Genomic DNA, 23046 nt, shown 5'->3' with positions numbered 1-23046 from the left:
CTCTTTGCATGGTAGATCCTTCTACCTAATGGACTGTTGAATGTTAAATCACTGCGATTTACCTCCTCCGCTATTCAATTAGACCGGAGTGTGGGTCCTGAGATAAGAAAACTAATTTAGTTAACCGCGTGCCTATGATTTTGCCAAACAAAAAATTAGATAACGCACAGAATTAAAGAGTAATATTGACTTAGACTCTTTGACATGAAATTGTAGGGTGAGACTTGTTGTTTGACTAGATAATGAAAGATTAAGGATAGGTTCACCATATCCCACACAAGAAAACAAACAAAAAAGATTGTTACATTGATGGTTAATTGATTGGTTTAAATTTATCTTTGCGTAGCAAATCCGGCAATATGCATGCACTTCCCCACATCATTATGCATGCATGTGTGTATGTCTATATATATATATATATATATATATATATATATATTATATATATGAACAAATCATTCATCATTATCTCATCATATCAATGGATATCAACAATCTCACCATCCCGATCCTAACTAGTCATCTCTTTGATCAGTTAGTTTAAGGGCCAACAAGTGAGGATCTCGTCTCTCAATATTCTCTTTAGTCTTTCTAATAACAACTTACGAATCACTATTCAACATCACTTCACTTGTTTAGACCAGGCCACACGTCCAAATCCTTTCTTGTAAGTTGTAACCAATGCAACCACTTTGAAAATGTGAAAAATTACTCGTCGCTATTACTAATCACCTAGCCGGAAACACTAACTATCGATAAAAAGTAGTCAGAAACATTGTCCACTAACAAAAGTTGTTGAAAAGTTTGGATCGCTTTAGTTTTCAAATGTAGTGCTTATGAATTTCCAACCATCGATTGCCAAATGCTTTAAAATTTTAAAAATACAAATTAACCATGGTTATCGAAAAATAAACTCACTATCCGAGAGTACACACGGAGTAAACTCACTCATGTATAATAGTCCATAAATCACACAAGAAAAATAAACTACACTAAGAAAATCTTGTGCAACGAGCTCAATCGACTCAACTGAAAAGGTGTTGATAAGAATCAAGCCCGTGATCATCGGTGCATAAAATGAATAAATCTTTTTATTATTTATTTATTCATTCATTCATTAATTAATCAACTAGTCCAACTTGCAATTGTATACTAGTCAAAGTCAACAGAGTCAGCCATTTACCCATGTAGTTGGTTTCTGCTGAACAAATTAAATATCACCTACTAAATGTACCAGCTTTTTTTTTTTTTTTAAATTTATAGTATCTGTGTACACGGTACACCAAGTAGCATCAACAGACTTTCCCGTAAATCAAAATAATATCATGTATATTTATATATATTTATTTCCTATTTACAAAGTAAACCAATAGCAGGACTTTACGTTTCATCATTACATGCATGATTGGGTAAATCATTAACGGTCTACACAACAAACTGACAGTTAGACTTACAATGTTTTATGTCAACTGTAAAACATAAAAAAATCATTTTTATACTAACAAGAATAAAATTCCGTATAAACCAAATGAAAGAAAAGACATGCTGACAGAGAATGGCAACAAAAGAAGATACCAAACAAACAATTACTTTAATTTTTTTTAAAGACATATTTTAAAGATTTAAAGCAAATTGGTTATTTCACAATAATTTAATATATGATTAGCTGAATTGATTAAATCAAATGAAAATTTAAAACCCCGGAATATTCTGAAGTGGTTAATCGTCTTACGCCACGGTTTTTGCCTTCCAGGCCAATCAGATTTCAGAGAGCTGCAAGAGTGAAGCCTTTGGGGGAGTTAAGGTCTAAGGTGGGTGTCAGAACTCAGAGGGGGTGTGTCTCACATTTACTCCTTTTCTGGGAAGTTATCCAACCTTAAATATGCTCATAAGTCATAATTCTGTGTGAATTCTTGGTCTTTTGCCATTGAATTGTTTTTTTAGAGAGAGAAAATGTTGTGTTCTTCATTTCTTGCTTGAATGCCTCTGGTAGAACCCAGGCAATTCCTTGGTTCTTGAGTCTTGACATTTTTTCATCCATAAAAAGCTGGTAAGAGCTTCTGGTTTTATTTATCCTTTTCTGGGTGTTTGTAATTTCATGATTTTCTTGGACATTTTAAGGTTTAAGTGAAGGTTAGAGGTTAAAGATTTGATTTTTTCCCCTTTTTGGGTTGTTGCAGTAGTGGGGGTGTTTGAATTTTGATGTAATGTGCCTTTTTCACCTCATATTTTATTCTTGTTTCTTAATTCTTAATACTAAATTGGGGTACCAGGTTTTAGGAAAAAGGATGTCTTTGTTTTGGTTCTGTGAATTTACTTGGTTGTTTAATTTGCATCTATATCTGACTTTTAGCATAGCTTCACTTCAGAATTACAAAAAAGTATGATCTTTTTCATGCTTTTTCAGCTAAGGAGTTGTTTGATGTGTGTGTTTTGTCATATGTTCTCATTGTCAACTAGGCAAGTTCTTGGTAATCATAGTACAGCATATTCTTAACCATTCTAGGACTGCATAGGCTATGTATGTTGTGTTTGGTTTATATAGATCTATTCCTTAATTCTCCATCCAATGTTAGTTTTCTGTCTTTTTTCATTTCTGCAGAGGATAAAGTTTTGCAGAGAAGCAGTTTTTGCAGTCTGAGATGGAGGGTCTAAACGCGTTGCCCCCTTCGCCCTCTTTGGTTGTTGCAGTAGCTATCAATGGGAAGTCGAAAAGCAAATATGTAGTGAATTGGGCACTGGACAAATTTGTTCCGGAAGGGAAGATTCTCTTCAAGCTGTTACATGTTCGACCTGTGATTTCTGCAGTTCCAACCCCGAGTAAGTTGTAGCATAGCAATCTGTAATCATAACCCGAAAAAAGACTGCAAATTTGCTCTCGTATTGTCTGCTTCTCGTGCTGTAAAACGATGAGCATGAACATGAAACATGGTTTTATGTAATGTTGGGAGAATAACGTTGTAATCTGTCTTTACGTTCAGTGGGGAATTCGATTCCTATTTCACAAGTACGCGATGATGTTGCAGCTGCTTTTGTAAAAGAAATTGAATGGCAAACTTCTCAAAAACTTCTTCCATACAAGGCATTATGTACTAGGAGAAAGGTATGAGCTTAGCTTTGGAACTGGAGAGATAGATTCCTTGTAGATACTAAAGTACAGATTCCTGTGGCAGGTTGAGGTTGAGGTTCAACAGATTGAATCAGACAACATTGTAAACGCAATAGCAAACGAGGTTGTGAACTGCAACATCGACAAGGTTGTGATAGGTGCATCCTCTCGTCGCATGTTCTCGAGGCGACAGACCTTGTCTGCTCGAATCTCAGAAGGCGTGCCGAGCTTCTGCACAGTTTACGCCATTTCTAAAGGGAAACTGTCTTCTATTCGCCCGTCTAGCTCTGATAGGACTGGCAGCGTCGCCACAGTTGAAGATAGTGAAACGAGCTGCTCAACTAGTATTTCCTCGGGCCATGGTTCCAGATCGCTAACTGGTATGAGTTCCTTAATTGTTCTAACCAATGTTTTCATTTGCTGAACCACTGTAACTTAGTACTATGTTCAGATTTAGGTTTCATCCTTTGACTGTAGACATCTGATTCTTTCTTTTCTCTGCAATTTAGTACTATGTTGTTGCTGTCATATGATGTTTTCTATGTTTCTTCGCGTATTCTTCTTCAGAGCGGTCAGATTCAACTGCTTCATACTCACAGTTCTGCTCTTCTTCGCTCCCACTGCAACGGTTTCAAGCTCTTTCGAATATTAATCAGACTCTTCTGCATAAAAGATCAGGTTCGGTTGAAACAGTTGCCTCTTTAGCCTCCACAGAATTTTACGTGGAACCTGAAAAACGAAAGAACAATGAAAGCTCCAAAGATATTATCAATGAAACTAAGCACGTGTCTACCTCGAGCATCGTGACAGACGATTCTTCGTGGACAAATGACCAAGCTTCCACTTCAGATGTGCCTCGGGATTTTTCATCTGGAGAGCAGGTAATCTACTACTTCTGCTTCCCTGGCAGTGAAGATTGTTGTGTGATTTTAACACTTTTATATGCAGGTGAACATAAATTTCGAGCTAGAAAAGTTAAGAATTGAGCTCAGACATATTCGAGGAATGTATGCAATGGCACAAACAGAAGCAGTTGATGCTTCGAGGAAGGTATTTTTAGACACATCCTGATTAACTACTGATTCTTGTTCGTTTTTCTGTGATGCTGTGTAAAGCATTCTCAATTGCTTGTATTTTGAACTTTAATCAGATAAGCGATCTTCGAAAACAGCAATTAGAGGAAGAGATTAGGCTCAAGGGGATCCTCTCTAAGGAGGAGGAAGCAAGAGCCATGGCAGAAAAAGAGAGGGAGAAATATGAGGCTGCTAGGACAGAAGCTGATTATGTGAAGAACTGTGCTGAAAGAGAGGCTTCTGTGAGAAAAGAAGCAGAGATGAATGCGGTTCGCGAAGCCAAAGAAAAAGAGAAGCTTGAGAACGCGTTTATGGGGAGAGTTCATCATTACCAGGAGTTTACGTGGGAAGAAATCGAGTCTGCAACATCTTCTTTCTCCGAGGATCTTAAAATCGGGATGGGAGCATATGGAACGGTTTATAAATGCAATCTGCATCATACGACTGTTGCAGTGAAAGTTCTCCGCTCCATGGAAGCTCAGAGAACCAAGCAATTTCAGCAAGAGGTAAGGCAACTTTATGAATTATGAATGAGAATCTAAATTCATCAAACTATGGCATTAGACCAATGGTTTTTTTAGTTTTTACCCTCTTGTGAGTTCAAACTTCAAAGTACTTAAAACTGCACTTTTTTTTTTCGGTTTTCAGCTTGAAGTATTGAGCAGAATTCGCCATCCACATTTGCTAATTCTTCTCGGTGCATGCTCTGATCACGGTTGTCTAGTATACGAGTTCATGGAGAACGGGAGCTTGGACGACAGATTGTTCAGGAAAAACAACACTCCTCCGATTCCATGGTTTGACAGATATCGAATAGCCTGGGAAGTGGCATCTGCCCTCGTCTTTCTTCACAACTCAAAACCAGAAACGATTGTCCATCGTGATCTCAAGCCAGGGAACATATTGCTTGACCGTAATCTCGTGAGCAAAATTGGCGATGTTGGGCTGTCAACCGTGATTCATTCAGGCTCTTCAATGTCCACATTACACAAGGACACGGGCCCTGTTGGAACGGTCTGCTATATAGATCCCGAGTATACAAGGACAGGCTTGATCTCTCCAAAGTCCGATGTTTATGCACTCGGAATGGTTATTCTGCAGCTGTTGACAGCAAAACAGGCCATCGGACTAACACACATCGTCGAGACTGCTATTGACATTGATACCCTCGAGGAGATACTTGACACCGAGGCTGGTAAATGGCCACTAGAAGAGACAAAGAAATTGACAAAACTAGCTCTAAAATGCACAGAGCTTAAGCGAAAGGATAGACCTGACCTTAAGGATCATATACTCCCAATTCTCGAGAAACTGAAAGATGTAGCAAATCAAGCTAAGGACTTGGCATCAATCGCCCCGCCTCCTCCACCTAACTACTTCATGTGCCCCATTCTCAAGGTAACGCTTCCCTTTCTGTCTTGTAGTTTGCAGACGAAACTCTGATAGCGTATCCATTCTGAATGCAATATCACAATCACATTAGGTCTAATCATGCTTTTTTACATGGAAGTCGAGAAACTTTTGCTATGAAATCAAAGATATACACTAGATGCTCACCTTGATACAACACTTCTATAGTTCTATTCTCTCTTTAGATCAATCTTTTCTTGATGAATGACAGATGTTGCCTTCTTATTGCAGGGTGTAATGGAGGATCCTTGTGTCGCAGCTGATGGGTATACCTATGAGCGGAAGGCGATAGAAATTTGGCTAAACGAGAACGACACTTCACCAATGACAAAACTACCATTACCTCACAAGAACCTTCTACCAAACTACACAATTCTTTCTGCAATTACAGTGTGGAAGTCTGGTAAGCAATAACTCAGATCTCTCAGATTGTCTATATAGGTGTCTCTTCTAGTTCTAGATAGTGACTAGGGACTGCTGTGCCTTGCAGACATTTGTTAGCTTTTGATGCTTTTGCCATTAGATTTTCAGATCCATCAATGTCAAATGCTGAACTGTAAAGTTGACAGATTGTGTATTCCTCATTTTTGTATAGGGCATTAAAGTTTCTTTCTTGCATCAACACAACTCACTCTCCAATCTATTAGATGCTGGGCATCTAGATTTTCTTCTCCATTTAGCTATCTTTAATCAACAAATCACCACTTACCCAGATCTTCTGGTTTCCTGGTTGTTAAGAAAAGTCTAATCTTTTTCTGTGGGGCAAAGACTACTTTTTTTTTTTTTTTTAGTTGACAAGAGAAACCCGCAGTCACTATCCGAGGGTGTGCACCAGGTAAATCCCGCCTTGTAACCCTAACCGGCAAAGGACAACAAGAAAGTAAACTAACATAAGTTGCCCATAGCTGACCAGTTCAAACCAAGGAGGCCAATAAGCCACTCCCGGGGCGTCGAACTTGTATCTTGTGATTACCAAGTCAATCGCCTGACCAATTTGGCTAGGGTTGCCTAAAAAGGCGTTTTATTATAAGGAATCACAAAAGCTGGGAATGCCAATGCAAAGTGGGCAAGAAAAGGTAGGATAAATGGTGTTGTTTAACAAGAAGCAATGGAATCCATGCCTGCAAGCAACTTGGAGTTGGAGCATGGTATTGGGAAAATTCTCATAGGCTCATATAAGAAATGGGTCCCACCAGACAAAGAACATGAATGCATTGCCAGCTGAAAATTCAAGGCAAATAACTGGAATGCACTGTCATAAATTTTCCATAGTTTCAACAGGACAACCAGAATGAAAAGAAATTAGCATATGATTTATATAATCATCAAATGTATACAGTAAGATCTAATCTCTTATAAGTTTGACAGCTCCTACATTTGTATGTATGGCTAAGGCCTAAGGGCTTCATTCAACAAACTCAGCGTGATTCTGAACTGTAGAATGGCCTGCAGATTCGAGATATGAGTGCCATCATCTTCAGTTCTGAGATATTCTGATAAAATCGAATGTCATTAGATTACAAGAATTTGGCTAAAGAATCTTTCGGCCTCTCCATTCTAATAACTCCGTGAATTTTCTTACAAGTTGCGTACTTGCATGCAAGCAAGCAAGCAAACTCCCTATGATAAAGAAATCTGGTCTTCATTTCGAGCAGGAAAAGATCGAGGGTCAGCTTCATAATTCTTGCAGGTGGAAACCCTTTCAATCTTGCAATATAGTGACTGAACAGATTGAAATGTGAAATGTCGCGTTTCAAGATTGATTCCCCAAAGCACGGTATACCCCAAATGTTAGATTAATCAACATCATCATTGCTGTACTAGGCTGGTCAATGTGTGTCAATTCAAGTTGATCGAGTGATTGTCAAGAAAACTGGGTTCACATTTCAGCGGGAAATTATTGTTGTTGTTACCTTTCGATTTCTTCGAGTCTAGTGAGGACCTCCTTAACGGTAGGCCGAAGAGAAGGAGAGGGGGAACAGCAAACCATTGCAAGTCGAAGCAATTCAAGAATATGATCTTCAACCGCTTCTTTTTTACCATTGCTTTGGCCAAGAACGATCGGATGAAACAAGTCTGTAATCCGATCCTCAATGATGGCAGTCTTGACCACATTCGGCAAAAGAGTGTCTTTAGCAGGGAACGTGTACTCATCCATCGGTTCCTTCCCCGTAAGCAATTCTAACAAGATTACCCCGAGGCTGTAAATATCACTTTCTTCACTAGCATCTTTCATCTTAATCAATTCCGGGACCTTGTATCCCTGAACTGCAGCGGTTTCAAGCATCTCCTGTCCAGCCGTTGGAGTCAAAAGGAGGTGGAGACCAAAATCTGAGACACGTGGTCGAAAATGACCATCCAAAAGTATGTTCTTCGACTTCAGGTTTCCATGGACTATGGGGATCTCAAAGGCGGTATGAAGATAATCTAAACCTCGAGCAATCCCCATGGAGATCCTACATATGATGGGCCATTTGTGAACCTCGCCAACACCATCTGTTTCATTCAAGGCAATAGGGCATTACTGTTCTACACAATGAAATATTCAAAACTAGAACAACAAGAAATCAAATTGTCAAAGACTAAAACTGGCTAGCAGTAATTTAACTATTAGGTAGATGGGAAAGTTATACATAGTACTTAAAGCATAAGAAAACAAATTTCTTCCAAATCCAGAATACTTTTAAGCAACTCTTTCTGGCCCCTAACCAATCATGCCCAACTATACTCAAGACCCTCAAATGATATTAAAAACATGAAATTCCCTTCTTGGTTTGAACTTGGCAACCTAGGCTGGTTTACCTGGTTTACCTCCGTGTGGTCTTTTACCGCTAAGTCACAAGGCGGGGTTTACCCTGTGGACACTCTCGGGCTAAGACACAAGGCGGAGTTTAGCCTGTTGGCACTCTCGGGTAGTACCAAGAACTTGGCAACCTAGGTTGATTTATCTCCTTGAGGTCTTTTATGGCTAAGTCACAAGGCGGGGTTTAGCCTGAGGACACTCTCAGACTAAGTCACAAGGCGGAGTTTAGCCCGTGGGCACTCTCCAGTAGTGGATGCGGGTTCAGAAGCAAAGTAACAAAAAAAGTTGACAAACATGACATAAATTTGAGGGACAGGTTTGGCAGATCAAACAACCATATTTCAGATCATGTAATTGAGACCCAATCCAAGAATCCCAATTCCCAAGATCAAATCTTTCAGATTTTTGGAGAAAATATCAGAATAGAACTTTGTTTCCACAATCAGAGTACAGAAAACTAGGCAGATGCAAAGATTTATTACCTCTAATAAATTGAGCCAGATTGCCTCTGCGGTAAAAGGAATGAACCAGCAGCTTCTCCCCTCTGGGCCCTGCATAGAATGCATACAAAGGTACCAAATTGGGATGCCTAATTGACCCCAGAACCTCAATGATTGGCACCACTTCTTTCAGGCTCAAAGTGCAAGGTGGCCTGAAGAATCTCAACAGTGCAGGCCTATTAGACCTCAGCAAAGCAGCCCTATACAAAGTCCCATACCCAGATTTCCCTATCACCTCCCCAGGAGCATCAAGGATATCAAGCACTGTCAGATCTTCCCCACCCTCAAACCTCATCAAAATCTCCTTACCCACCACCCCATCTCTTTCCTTAACCTCAAAACCACCTTCTAAATCCCTTGGAACATCCTCACCTCCCCTCTTTCTACAGCAACACCACATGTAAACCACCAAAGCTGCAACACAAAAAGAGGTCAGTCCTATGATTAGAATCACCAAATGCTTGTGCTCCATTTTTCATGTGTCTTTCCAGTACCCTTTCCAGTAAAGCTCCAATCTTTATACAAATTCTGAGCTAAAACCCAGGATCCAAATCTGGGTATTGTTCAAGAATGCTGGAAATGTGACAAAATGGGTTCAATGTTCCCGGATTAAAGAGATTTCTGGGGGAAATCCTGTCAAGGGGTTTCTGAAACCATTCTAAAAGCAAAATCTAAAGAGAGTTGGTGGGAGATGAGATGGTGGAAGATGGCTTTTGTTTGGAAGCAAGGAAAAGGAGCAAAACTGTAGTGCAGAGAGAGACGGAGAGAAGACGTTGGCCAGTTGGGAAAGTTGAGAGGGGAATGGGACGAATTTAAGTATTTAAGGTATGGAAGATTGGAAGTTAATGTAGTACTGAATTCCTGGGAAAACATTAAACTCCATTAATAAACTGTTTGTACATCTTTTTGGTATTTATCAATTTCTGTACTATAACCTTATATCATTCACATGTTTAACCTAAATATTGTGGCATCTTTCATTATTATTATCAGTATTTTGGATGATGAGTACCACAGTCACTATGTATAAGCGGTGTGCACGGTACTAAACTTTATTGAGATAAATCGCACTAAAAAAATTATGTGCAATGAGCGCTCGCGGGTAAGTGTGGGTTGGAATCAAACTTATAATTTTATTACATATGAAGGGTCAGGATTAAACAATCATAATATAAAGTTATAATTCGCCAATTCGGTTGTCACTCAACCACAAACTTCTAAGCATTACTACATCTTTTATAATACTAATTATGTGTGAATTAACTTATATTACGTAAATAATAAAAGTTGATACAAAATATTTGTATTGTAACCTTAATTGAAGGTATGCTCAGACAAAATGACAATTAATTATGATCATTATTGATTAGATTTACAAATTTTGAAGCTGTCTTTCAAAAGATTTACGTCTAATTCTATCAACAGATATTACGGGTGTACGCTAAATCTATTTTTAAGTTTGTTGCCTTTTCAATTCAAAGACCATAGAATTCTCATTCATATAGTAAACAATGAGATGGACTATTCACCAATAGGCTAAAAGATAGATTAAGGCATTTTGTTTAAAAATTGACAAGTATTTTGTCAAGAATCACCCAAATTATGCCAATACAAATACTTTTACCCCTTTATTTATTTATTATTTTGATTTTTTTTTTTATTGTCAACAAAGAGAGAAAATCAAGGAAGAAACTTCTATCCCTTTGAAACAACAAACCAAATGCATATTTCTTGGAGGTGTGCCACTAGTAGAAGACCCCACAAAGTAGTGGAGGACAGAAAAGGTCAATCTATGGGCTTTTGGACCATTTTTGAGATACAATAAAATAAGTTAATGGATAGATAAATATGAACAGATCCCGTAATAAAATTTGGAAAATTAGGTACAATTGAAAATGATTTATAACAACACTTTTAGACACATTCTAGCCAATTATTATTTATTGAAATAAATAAAATCTTGAAAATTAAAAAGGAAAAAATGTGAAAGAAATTATAAAAAAAATTATATTTAGCATTGTATAATATATATATATATATATATATATATATATATATATATATATATATAAGTGTTTATATTAAAATTTATGAAATTTTTAATGTATCAATCGACGTGGATACTTCTTACATCGTGTACAACTCAAACAACTTTTAGAGCTATACTAGGTACTATGGGTGCATTTATTAATGAGTGTGGCACAAATAGGTAAATTAGCTTAAATTACTTATAATTGACCAACTCAAATCGAGAATGCTTATAGACAGCTCTCACATGGAGTTGAACTTTGAACCTTGTAATTACCAAGTCAACTGTATAACCAATTCCGTTGAATTGCCTCTAAAATGACTAATCTTAGAAGTATAAGTGACACTCAATATGGAATAATTATTGAGTTTAATTTTATGTATCTCAACCTTATTATTCTACAAATTAAAACAAAATAAATGATAGATGAATAATAAAATGGGGTGCAGTGCATGGACCAGAAGATTGATATGGATATATTTGTCTCGTCTACTTTCTTCAAAAGTAGGAAAAGAACAATATACAAATTGCACATGTAATATGATAGTAGGGTTTCTATAATCTCTTACTATAGTGTTTTTTTTTTTTTAGAAAAAAAAAATAGAATGTATTTTTGTCATTTTTTTTCCTTTTTTTGTCCTCACTAGATATGCAAACTCAATATCTTTACAATTTATTTTGATACGGTATTGCATATAAAGTATTATTGTATCAATTGACACCTTAAAAATTTATGTAAAAAATATTATACAATATAATAATAATAATAATAATAATAATAATAATAATAGTAATAATAATAGTAATCAAAAGAGCCAAGGAAACATGAAGGTAATGTCACCATATACCTTTTCTTTGGAAACCAAAAAGAAATGGTTTAATTTTGATCTTTGTGTGTTTGACCATCTGTTTCCCAATGATAGCGCATGTATAGTTAATACTAATAGTTGCATCTACATCATATCATGCAACAAATCCTATACTTTGGCACTTGGTTAAATTTTACAAAGAGTTTTTTTTTTTATTTTTTATTTTTACGGTTAGTATTTGATAACAAGTTAGTGAATCTGAGCGAAGATGAAGTGTCATCACTCATCAGCTTACACAAGACGCACAAATAATGGTAGAAGTAATCATATTCTATGCGGGAGTAAGCACAGACGTAGGGTTTACCTATTGCACACCTTTGAGTATTGGTTGCATGTTTTTCTTGTCAAGATACATTAATTACAGCCATTATTGCGTGAGAGTGTAACGAGATTGATCAAGAAAATAGTGGCAAGAATCAGATTCATGACGTTTTAGGTATAATAATCGTGCTATATCCAAAGCAACATCATTTTCATGTGGCATAAGGTGGTGGTTGTGTTATAATTATTAATGGTAGTGAAAGAGGGGCCCCTACAATTAAAGATGATTTGTCTAATCTCTCTATGGAGATTTTTACTAGTGCACTTAGGCAAGTGAAAATGATTGTTTGCCAAAATGCCCAGCCAAATAATGGCCCATTACCCTTGTTTTGATTGACCCATTTTCTCTTATTCAATTAATTAATTAATTAATTAATCAAATAAAATCTTCAATGAAATTTACTGCCTATACTTGCATTACAAGAAATACAATTATTAGCCCATCTCTTTCATGCACCACTTTATTGATATTGTGGGAAGAAAAATCCAAAAGAAAAAAGAAAAATAAAAATAAAATTCATAATGGATTTTTTATTATTATCATTTTGGTTGACTTTCCCTTGTATCCAAGGCATTTCTACCTTTTCACTAGTGCATAATTGACAGCAACCACTCCTTGTAATCAAAATAATCATGCAAAAGATGTTTAAGTAGCTTATTTGGTTAATTTTTGTCTATGAATAGCTCAGATGATCATATAAATAAAATTTGAGAAGAAAGATCATGGTCGGGGCGTGGGTCAGGGGCCCTTGTGATTTATTTTTTCTCTGTAATTTGCAGACTATTACATAACTAATATAGCATACACAAGTGAGTGCATTGTCAATTATCTGTAAGTTCTTATGCACTATTAAGCATTTTCAAATATAATTATAGAAATACCATTACGTTCTTTTTCTCTTTTTTTTTTTTTTAATCATTAATCATCTAGATGAATAGATAATATTAGTCTGCAATTTTTTATGGAAACTAGCCTGATTATCTTATATTACTTATAATAAATTTCAGTCTTTTATATCTGTTAAGATGAAACCTAATTAGGTGGTTATTTATTTATTTTATTCCTCATTGAGCCATTGATTGGACAGACAGCCATCCTAAAGTAATGGTTAGTTTCTTCTAACAGTCTGCTAAACATGGTCTACCAGTCAACTCCCAACGACCCAACCCCCATAAACAAAGGAAGATCTGACATGTAGGTTAAGTCCCTCGCTCTCAGAGTCTACATTCCAATTCGATAGGATTGTAAAGGAGTAAATCACGATGACGCAACAATCTTTTAGGTGAAAAGATCAATTTCTTGTGGCATAAGAAGCCCACCAGGTGAAACTTCAAAACTGCGACTGTCAGGACTCGATCCTGAATTCTTACTATCAACTGTCAAGACTCGATCCTGAGTTTTTACCCTCAATCTACTAGCTAAGCTGCTCGTGCTGACAACAAAAGCAATCCCCTATGAATAAACAGTATCAGGATGATATGAATTTGAGCACAATCATGATCACAGAGCAATTAGGGAAATGATGTCTTTTAGTAAAATCTGCAGAATTTCAAAGATTACAGTTGACTTTCAGAAGCAGACATCTTAGGAAGCTGCAAATCACAAAGATTTCAAGGTTTCTTTATTAAACCACAGCTTTCACACTGAAAGCACTGACAATTTGGTACAACAACCTTTGATCTGTGACAGACAACAGCACCACCCTCAACTGCATTTAAGTTGATCAAGAAAAACACTCCTGCAATTCTTGAAAGCTATTTCACATTTGCAACCTCAAATTAACAAACTTCAAGTAGCTGACATGAAAAAGGTTTTGCCTTTTCCTATGTAACAGGCAATCTGAAGCAGAAATCGAGACTCGAGCAAACAATACAAGACAAAAGTATAAGCGGTTAACAGTATATCCATTTCCTTGCTAATGTTTTTACAAGAATTTACTTAACATCGAATTAGCAAGTGATTAGGGGATGAAATACATGGGATTTGGAAGTTTAAAAGACCGTTGAGACATCGATGAACCTAGAAGATCACTCCATTGGTCGCCAAAGTTGCCCACGATCCTGAAACCTTCTTCCACCATCTGACTCCGTTTCTCAGATTTATAGGTCGTTGCAGATTTAACATGGTCCTCCGGTAGCCTGTAGGTTTCGGGACAAAAAACATTTAGTCACTAGCTCTAGAATGCTAAGAATACAATGGTAATGTAGGATCATCTTTCATCGTATGAGTATGGGAATGCTAAGAATACATAAAACTGATAAACTCCAAACTTTGGCAAGATTTCCTACTTGAAAGGCGCAAAAAGATAGGAAATTCTTGCCATCATTCACAAAACCATAAAGCAGAAGACATCATCATAGATCTGGATTGCTACAATGAAAAGCAGCACAATGCTCACATGGGTAAATAAGTGGATCAATGGCTTTTTGTTCTATGTACTTCCCCCCTTCCCAAAGATGAATGGCCCTTTATGGTTTATCAAGTTTCAATATCACATTATCGCCAATCTTTCTATCGGTAGTAAAAAAATTTCTAACTTGTATGGTTTTAAAAAAGAGCTTATATGACTGCTGAAAAGTAAATAGTTTTCCATTATGTAAAAGAGGCAGTGCAAGTTATTTTCCAGTTTACAAGCTTTGCTCATCATTTTGGTTGAAGAATCAATATAATCCATCTAACACCAAATCTACATAGCTATAAGGTATCCAGATTCTATGAACACAGAAGGGCAAAACCGCAAAAGTCACATGTTTAAAGAAACCAAGTTCTCTTATAGTCATTTCACGAACATATTCTTCATTAGTTGATCTTATGTTTTGCATATCGGTTTAACCTCAAATAAATTCAGAATCATGCTCGCTATAGAATACAAGGAACAGGCTAAGGGCGTAATCTTATGGCCCAAACACTTCAACATATTTGAAACTGCAGACCTTATCTTCATAGTCAACAATATACACAAACATCAGTCATTTAACAGACATTATCAAGAGTAGTTTGAGAAAACCCTCACCTCAGAACGAGCTTATCCCAGTCCTGGAATCCAGCATTCTTCAAATTCTCCACTGTAACTTCTCTGTGTCTGTCGCTTCGCCCTGTCAGCAAGAAAGCTTTGAACCCCAATCTTTTAATATCCTGATAAAGCTTCAAACTTGACTTTATTGCTGGAGCTACCCCCTTCTCAACCCATTTATCGAATTCCACACTATCAAAGACCTCCAACCTACAAACAGAACATATCAATGATCAATGCTCAACCAAACATTCTGAAACAGAAATCCATCCAATCACCTCAAAACAAAATCGAAACTTTAACAGTATATAAGAACAGTAAATCAAATGTTATCAACAAAACCATCACAATTATCTAATCAACATTAAATCAAATGGTAACAATGCAATCGTCACAATTATCTACATTAGCATAGGAGTTACACCCAATGTGGTGGGCTCCTTGTGGCACCAGTCCTCCCACCTAATAGACATTGCGATTTACCGCCTCCACAAATCCTGCCGGGCCAGGAGGAGGAGGAATTTCGCCTTTTGTGAGCAAGAATATCATAATGCAAGAAAATTTAGTACTCCATTATTGATTGTTCAAACTAAATTATACTAAAATTGATCAATGTTCATCAGATCATCAGAAGCATACCCAAAACCATGCTCATAGTAATAAGGGAGATTTGAAATCAGAGTCTCATCCACATCAAACACCCACACATCTTTTCCATCCCCTCCCAATTCCACATTCTGTGCATAAACTCCAGCCTCCTCTGAGGCTCTCAGAAGATCGCTTTCGTAGCCCTTTCCGGTCATGTAATCCTTCACATACCCAGCGCATTCCTCCGGGATGGTCTTCCAAGGGTTCAAATTATTAGCCTCCCCGGCAAACCTCCAACTCGCACACTTCAATCGAACCTCATCGTCAAATCGGGGCTCAATATTCTCCGGGTATTCAATCACCAGAGGCCTCGGAAAAACATGGGCATCCGGATTTTCATTTGCCAAAGACAAGGAAAACAGAATCAAGAAAAGGGCAATTCTCAAAGCACTCATTTTTTCAAGGAATCAAGAAAAAATCCCTTTGGAAAATGTACGTATACCGATCGTGTACAGATATATATATACAGAAGACCGCAAAAACGCGTATATACGTACAGGAAGAGGAGGAATAACAAATGAATCGTCAAATGGGAATTCTTTTTTTTTTTCTTTTCTTTTCTTTCCCCACCTTTTTGCAGCGATCAGATGCTTTTCTTGGTTGGATTATGAAACCCTTTGAACAGGAAACCTTTTTTTTGCGGTTTTCTATTGCAAAGGGCGTCGAGGTTGGTGGGAGAAGAAGAAAACGTTGCAACCTAACCGCGCTTATGAGAAGTGAAAATGGAGAATCTGCAGAATAATGTCTGTAATATACCTTTGTATGAAAAACGTTTTGCGTATATATCTGTTGCCTTATTGGTTAAGACATGACAACGGTTTGGACCCAATAAGAATGATCCACTTGTCTCCTACGACTAATTCACTATTTTTTAGAACAATAAATACAAATTACTCAAAATGTACAAATGGAATTAGTCTTATCCTTTATATATATACCAAATTCTTAATCATAATTCAAATAAAATTTTTAAAAATCAACAATTTATAAGCCGACAAAGCGGGTAATCGGGCTCGCTAAAGCCCACCAATTTTTTAGGTTTAAAAAGGCTTGACCTCCACTGCCCCTACAACCCGCCAAGCCCGCCACTTTGGTGGACAACAAAAATCAAAGTATGTCACGTAATAAAAGCATGGTGAGTGGATTGGACTAACAATTTTAGCCCGTTTTGACATCTCTTGAAATATATCATTTTTTGGGTGAATTAAATGACCCAATTAGAGTTAATAAAGAATCTATGTATCTAATAAGATATGACATGTCGGATAAGGACTAATAGAGATGGGTAATTGTAGTAATTTCTAGCTGTGATTTAGTAAAAATTGGATCTTTTAAAACTTAAGTAATCTCAGTTTTGTCAGATTAATCGTAAGTCCGAGGTAAACCGCGAGTCGCACAATCAACTCACCGGTCAAATCCTAGTATACATGTGCGCACAAGGGATCGAATTCAAAACAAAAAATGACTGAGTATTTATATAACAATTCTTGCAGGTACTAGGAGTTGACATGGATTCAAACACAACAAAGAGACTCAACATATTGGAAAGCATGTTCAAGGTTTCTTAAAGAGCCATGTTCCTGGGAATCCTCCAAATCGCAAATCTTGTCAAAACTCCCATCCACAAGATTGAACCTGATGGCCTTCCCTGGGGTTTGCAGTACGAGGAAAGAATCATTATCCTGTCCTGTCTTACCTCGTACCAGACAAAAAATGGAGAATGCATAAAAATCATCCCAGTCTGATCTCATCTCAGGAAGTGCAGCAAAAACCTGTTTAGCATCAACTCTGTACTTCACAAACCACTCAGAGCAGTCACTCTTCATCTCATGCACATCAAATCTGTCCCCCGGGGGCTCATAAACCGCAACGAGATGCAAGTGTCCACACGACTCCCCGAAGTAACCAACACGTCCCCCTTCGCGAGGAGGTGGAGCAGGAGCAGGCATTGTTCCCCTCGTTTCCTGATAAACGTTAAAAGACAAAATGGTAAATTCCCAAGTACTAATCCAATGTATCGTGCCATTCCAGTACACGCTGTTTCTGAAACAGACATTGGAGAGGAATGGATCACCCACTGCTCTCCAGTGCCCGGTTTCTGATGGAAAAACCTCGATCTCATAATGGTCACGAGCAGACTCAGAGTCACGAATGCAGACAACTTTGTAGTGAGGCGAGCTTGCAGGGTCAAAAGCTAAGCTCATCCCGCGAATGATCTTGGAAACACAGACAACCTTGTAGAGGGCTGACTGTCGAGGGTTAAAAGCCGGGCTCATTTCATGGACAGCATTGGATGTTTTAGTCACAAGACATGTTTTTGGGAGAGTGGAGAAATGTTTTGTGGTGGGGTTGTAAACATAGTACTTGCGTTTACTTTGCGAAGCAAGAAAGCTTCTGCAGAGCAGCAGTCCATTGCAGGATTGGAGAATGTAAATGCCAGAAGGCTCATAAGTGAATCTAAGCTTCTTGAATGGAGGATTTGTGTGGCTATGAGTGCCCAAATGGATGTAATCATAATCTGGTTTGGTGCCAAAAACTTGGCAACGCAAGAACAAGCCTACTGCGGGGTTAGGGTTGGGGTTTCTGAGTATAGAAAATCTCGGGTTGGTTATAAGAGAGAGCCAGCGTTTAGATACACACTTGAAACGAATGAGAGATCTGATAGGTAGACGTAGCAATATCTCGAGTAAGAGGTCATCTAGGGAGGAAACTCGTTCAGCCGATGCAGTTTGCTTGGCTGATTTGGTTATCTTGATTCTGAGCTTCATTTCAAGAGTAGAAGAGAAGAAAGATGGTTTGGATTATGTGTTGAGGGAAAGGAGGCTATTTAAGGTATGGTTTTGTATTAAGATTGCTTTGCAAGCTTGTGAAATGGTTGAGTTGACTTCATTCATTTGAAGAACTTTTGTTTCACTTACCATCCTCTCTCTCTCTCTCTCTATATATATATATATATATATATATATATATATATATATATAAACCCTACTATTGCGTAATAGCTCTCAAACTACACAAGAGAAGTAAGACAAGCTCGACCAAGAAGGTGTTGACAAGAATTGAACTTGTGACTTTCTGGTACAAGAATTATGCTCCACTCACTCAGTCACCCATTTTGAGGCGTTAAATCCTCTTTGGCTTCAGGGTCAGCTTGCAGAGCAAGAAGTTTCCTCCCATCAGATTTTGATAAAAATAATTTGGTTGCAAAAAGCAGAAAAACAGCATCTACATATAAAGAGAAGGCAAGAAATCATATATAATCAAACACATAAGATGGATTCAATGTAAAAAATCAAAGATCTCCTTGAAAGTTGCATCCTTAAAATTGCAAGGAATAATTTCCCCAGAAAAGCTCAACAGAAGGAATGACCATTTCCCATTCTCAAACTGGTAAAGAATTTACATCAAATAGGTATAATTGTTCATAGAATCGTTACAATGAATATTTGTCAAAAACAAACGTCTTACATTTTCTGCTAAACTTTGCGAGTTGGGTTAAAGAAGCCAACAGATTATTCCCATCAACACAAATAATGAAAACTGAGAAATATCTTTCAGGTAAAATATGGGATAGGGAACCTTATATTACTTGCCTATGTATTCAGTAACCTACTTCAATAGGCTGTAAATAGGGTCTTGAAATGTACTGTGAATTAATGGCTAAGCTGCATAATTTCATTGGATGCTGATCTCATTTTCATCGCTAACTGCTTGCGAAATCAATTTTTTATTCCTTCCAATGGGGTGAACATGAAGTTCCCAGAAAACACAGCAGCTTTATCTGTCCATCCAAGAGCCTCGTTAGTAAAATAAAGGGAGATTTCTTAAGATTGGCACATCCAACAATCAATGACAGAGACAACTTCCATTCCTCGTTGAATAATAAAGTAGGGTTTCACCTTGGGATGTGAACGTCTTTCAAGAGGTTTATTATTTTATTTCCTTCGTATTGCCCCTACATGATTGCTCAATAGCTTATCTACTACATTTGGCGGTTGACCGGGTGGGTGGGTGGGTGTGTGTTGGGGAGAGGGGTGGGGTTCTTGTTTAAATTAATGTGTCATCAATGGTGGAAGACTAATTCATGCAAACACAAAAGGTCCTCCACTCAAAGGACAAGAAGTAGAAAATCCACAGAAGCTATTGCTAGTTATCGAAAAAATGAATTAGACACCATTACATATGTGATTACATGACATACCTGTCAATGACAGACAGTTGGCTTCTCGACGAACATATCTTGACATAGCCTGCAATTTATATTTAATGGAAAATAAATCAAACAGAAAAAAAAATTCCAATCTTACAGGAGGGGTAAAAAAGAAAGTATAAGACAAAAAAAAAAAAGTAGAAAAGAATATTATCTGAATCTTAAGAAATGTACACAATTATAAGCAGGGTATACATAATAATGTCCATTTCTACATTCAGCTAAGATCAAGAGTAGCATATTTCTTACAATAACAAATACAAGTTGAGGGCTAGTGATATTAAGGGGCACATGTAAAATAGAATGTGGCAAAAAAATGAGAACTTGCCTGGACAGGAAGCAAGGCAGGACCATCAGGTGTTAATGTGCCATCATCGGAGAATACATTCCTATAAATAAACAAAGAATAACTAGTTCAGGCAACATTGTTAAACTATATAATATATATGAAATCTACACTAAACCTCAAATATCAATGCTTCTTGCTAAAATTTAACATTCATAATTCTCAGCTGTTGAAAACAGTCAAATTGCTAAAGTATGAAGGAATGATTCAGATGTGTGCATATGAAGTTGATGTTCCAAAAAAAGGCGTGTTGATTACAAAAATACATGAGAAAGATCATATTTTATTGAACTAACACCCTGATGCTTTACCTCCAAATCACATTTTGCAACTCATCTGGCTTTGCCTCAGGAAGAATGGCAGCATCATAAGCTACAATGTTGCCATAAAATATCTTCTCTAATTCCTTCATCCATTTACTCAATAATAAGTTGACCTGCAATTTCAAGTAGGATAAAGGACATGAACAAAGATGCTTGAAAAGGTTTTAATTTGGAATGAGTATGTCCATTCTGATGAAGGTTTTGCCCTTAAATTTGTAATGTGAATAGTTTATTTCAAAGCTGAGTATCCTTTGAAACTATTGGCATGTAAAGAAACAAAATCAATCTAGAACAAGAATCATTGACAAAAGAATGTCAAGAGGATAGAAGTTCAATAACTACCCCAGCTTTAGAAACTCTCAACTCCAGATCATGATTGTACATCTCATACAAATATTGTCCCAGCTCAGAACCATCCTTTCCTTCTTCTTTTAAGCGTCGCAAGCATAGCCACATATGAAGAACAAGCAAGGAGAATGTTGTTTTAAATGTTTTTTCCAAGCTAAATACTGCAATATATAGGTTCAAGTTAGCTTTTTGGTTATGGAGGAAGAAAGCATAGAAAGAGAGAGTTTACCTTTTCAGACTAAACAATTCATAACACTTGTTTTATTGTGAAATATGAAGAGGTAATCAAGTCATTGAAAGGTCGTTAGAAAATTGTTGGGCTACCTATTAGCACACATTCTATGCATAACTAAGTGACACGGATTTTTTGCGGTGCTTTTGCACATATGATTTTTATTAGAACAAAGCTACATAAAGTTACTTGTAACAGACTCTCCTTGCTGAATTCCATAAGAGGGCTAAGTGGAAAATTTTTAGAAAAATAAAAATAAAAAATCATGAAGTTGGTCTCTCTCTATGTTGCCATATTCAAAAGATTACAACTTTTTATGAAAGGGTTCATGTTTGGGAATAGAGCAGAGATAGACTGACCATCATATATAGCAGGTCTATCAACTTGACGAGTAACGCGGTGATAAATAACATTGGCCCCTCGAATGGCTGTGCTTTGTTTACTGTAAAACAGCATCAATTTCAGGATAAAATGCTTGATACCCTCATATTGCGGCTCTTCTATCCTTTGTGGCGAATCAGGGGGCAAGGCTAGTGAAGAAGGTTTAGACCAAAACATCTTATTTAAATTTACCTGCGTAAATGACATTATGTATTAGCATTAGCAAGCAAGTTGGACAATAGAGATGCAATGCAAATGATCACCAACTCCCCAAGAAACACATACATGTGAATGCATGTAAGTCTTATTAACTCTATTTTCTTCAACACGTGGGTATAACCATAAAAAAAAACAGAATGTGTTAAAATCATCCAGAAGCAGTTTAAGTTGCTGAAGAAAGAGTATGCCCAAGATCCTATTCAAATGCCAAACACATGATTTTTTATTTTTTTTTACAAAGATGCCATTCTTCTTCTAGTTGATACACGCGTCAAAATTCACATTTCAAGTTGCATGACGAGGACAGAGTAGACAAGACCTCGACTTATATTTTCAAGGATTTCATACCCTCAAGCTGCAATGAAATCCTTTGATTCAATTGCCAACCAAAACAATTAGCTTTTTATTTCACTTATTATTGTAAAATTAGACCTCAAATACTCAAAATATTAACTCCCCATCAACAAACCAACCAATGGTATATCTAAACACACTTCACAGCCAATTCGCCAAACCTATTGATTATCAAACTTCTTGAAGCAGATCATATACCATGCATACATCTACCCAAGAACCACATAAACTCATAAAGTATTGATCTTTTAGAATTAAAACCTCATTTTTACTTTTCTGAGTGGAATCCACAGCATCAGGCTCATCCGCCGCTGCAACCTTCGAATGCCCTCGGCTCGATAAAGCATATAAATTTTTTCCCAATTCCATGCTCCTCTGTGAGTTAATCCTACTCAAATGAGTAACAGCTCTGCTCCATCTCTGCAGCATTTTCTGCAAGCTATCAGAAACAACATTGCTTAGTATAATTTTTTTTTTAAAAATAAATAAAAATAAAAAAATAGTGAAGCTTAATTCAGTTTATATGCACTAAAAACGTACCTTTAGGCTCGAGCTATTGGAAGATTTCCTCGTTGTTTCAGTATTGAGATTTTGGTGAACTGCGAGAATCTTAAACCCTAAAATCCGTTAACTGAAGAATGGAGATCCCGTGCTCCGGCTTATTAATTCGTTTATTAACTAACCATCCTTATGAAATGAAAATTTAAAGTTGTGTACCAAAATAGATAAAATTCAAAAGTTGAGGGACCAAAAGTGCTATTAGTGCATTTTGGATCAATGTTCCGGGGTTGAATTGACCCGGTTCAGTGTAGCGCAACTGTGAATTTCAAAAATTGAATAGGGCACACTTTTTTACT

General features: G+C 37.0%; 5 protein-coding genes and 1 long non-coding RNA gene across 10 annotated transcripts; 1 reads left to right on the top strand and 5 right to left on the bottom strand.

The window, feature by feature from the left end:
• Positions 1-1691: 1691 nt before the first annotated feature.
• LOC116014295 (U-box domain-containing protein 35-like) lies at positions 1692-6219 on the top strand. Of its 2 annotated transcripts, none has more exons than XM_031254323.1 (9): positions 1692-1811; positions 2603-2820; positions 2982-3103; positions 3174-3489; positions 3677-3990; positions 4058-4159; positions 4260-4688; positions 4831-5580; positions 5824-6006. In XM_031254323.1, exons 2-9 carry the CDS (start codon positions 2643-2645, stop codon positions 6004-6006), a joined length of 2394 nt encoding a protein of 797 aa, XP_031110183.1. In that variant the 5' UTR covers positions 1692-1811; positions 2603-2642. The 2 variants fall into 2 exon arrangements, with proteins under 2 accessions (XP_031110183.1, XP_031110184.1); XM_031254324.1 differs by lacking the exon at positions 1692-1811 and adding an exon at positions 1818-2050 and having other exon boundaries at positions 5824-6219.
• Positions 3112-5870, bottom strand: LOC116014298. Its single transcript, XR_004097378.1, has 2 exons — positions 5740-5870; positions 3112-5638 (listed from the first exon to the last, which is right to left on the bottom strand). It is a non-coding gene; the product is annotated as an uncharacterized LOC116014298 (long non-coding RNA).
• A 665-nt stretch (positions 6220-6884) lies between the features above and the next one.
• Positions 6885-9778, bottom strand: LOC116014297 (putative kinase-like protein TMKL1). The gene is made up of 2 exons (XM_031254325.1): positions 8878-9778; positions 6885-8088 (listed from the first exon to the last, which is right to left on the bottom strand). Exons 1-2 carry the CDS (start codon positions 9365-9367, stop codon positions 7502-7504), a joined length of 1077 nt encoding a protein of 358 aa, XP_031110185.1. The 5' UTR covers positions 9368-9778; the 3' UTR covers positions 6885-7501.
• A 3926-nt stretch (positions 9779-13704) lies between these two features.
• LOC116012141 (acid phosphatase 1-like) lies at positions 13705-16530 on the bottom strand. Its single transcript, XM_031251619.1, has 3 exons — positions 15768-16530; positions 15129-15338; positions 13705-14253 (listed from the first exon to the last, which is right to left on the bottom strand). The coding sequence occupies exons 1-3, from the start codon at positions 16169-16171 to the stop codon at positions 14076-14078; spliced, it is 792 nt and encodes a 263-aa protein (XP_031107479.1). The 5' UTR covers positions 16172-16530; the 3' UTR covers positions 13705-14075.
• A 760-nt stretch (positions 16531-17290) lies between these two features.
• Positions 17291-18544, bottom strand: LOC116012940 (F-box protein At5g07610-like). The gene has a single exon (XM_031252607.1). It carries the CDS (start codon positions 18542-18544, stop codon positions 17291-17293), a length of 1254 nt encoding a protein of 417 aa, XP_031108467.1.
• A 570-nt stretch (positions 18545-19114) lies between these two features.
• Positions 19115-23006, bottom strand: LOC116012140 (ubiquinol-cytochrome-c reductase complex assembly factor 1-like). 4 transcript variants are annotated; one of them, XM_031251615.1, is made up of 8 exons: positions 22730-23006; positions 22451-22628; positions 21595-21808; positions 20998-21164; positions 20644-20768; positions 20315-20375; positions 19978-20026; positions 19115-19557 (listed from the first exon to the last, which is right to left on the bottom strand). In XM_031251615.1, the coding sequence occupies exons 2-8, from the start codon at positions 22616-22618 to the stop codon at positions 19496-19498; spliced, it is 846 nt and encodes a 281-aa protein (XP_031107475.1). In that variant the 5' UTR covers positions 22619-22628; positions 22730-23006; the 3' UTR covers positions 19115-19495. The 4 variants fall into 4 exon arrangements, with proteins under 4 accessions (XP_031107475.1, XP_031107477.1, XP_031107476.1 ...); XM_031251617.1 differs by having other exon boundaries at positions 22462-22628; XM_031251616.1 differs by having other exon boundaries at positions 22451-22621.
• Positions 23007-23046: the final 40 nt, after the last annotated feature.

This window comes from Ipomoea triloba, chromosome 3 (genome assembly GCF_003576645.1).
Source record: "Ipomoea triloba cultivar NCNSP0323 chromosome 3, ASM357664v1".
In the NCBI taxonomy this organism is placed as follows: Eukaryota; Viridiplantae; Streptophyta; class Magnoliopsida; order Solanales; family Convolvulaceae; genus Ipomoea; species Ipomoea triloba.
Note: the sequence above shows the minus strand (reverse complement) of the source record. Positions and strands in the feature narration are given on the sequence as shown.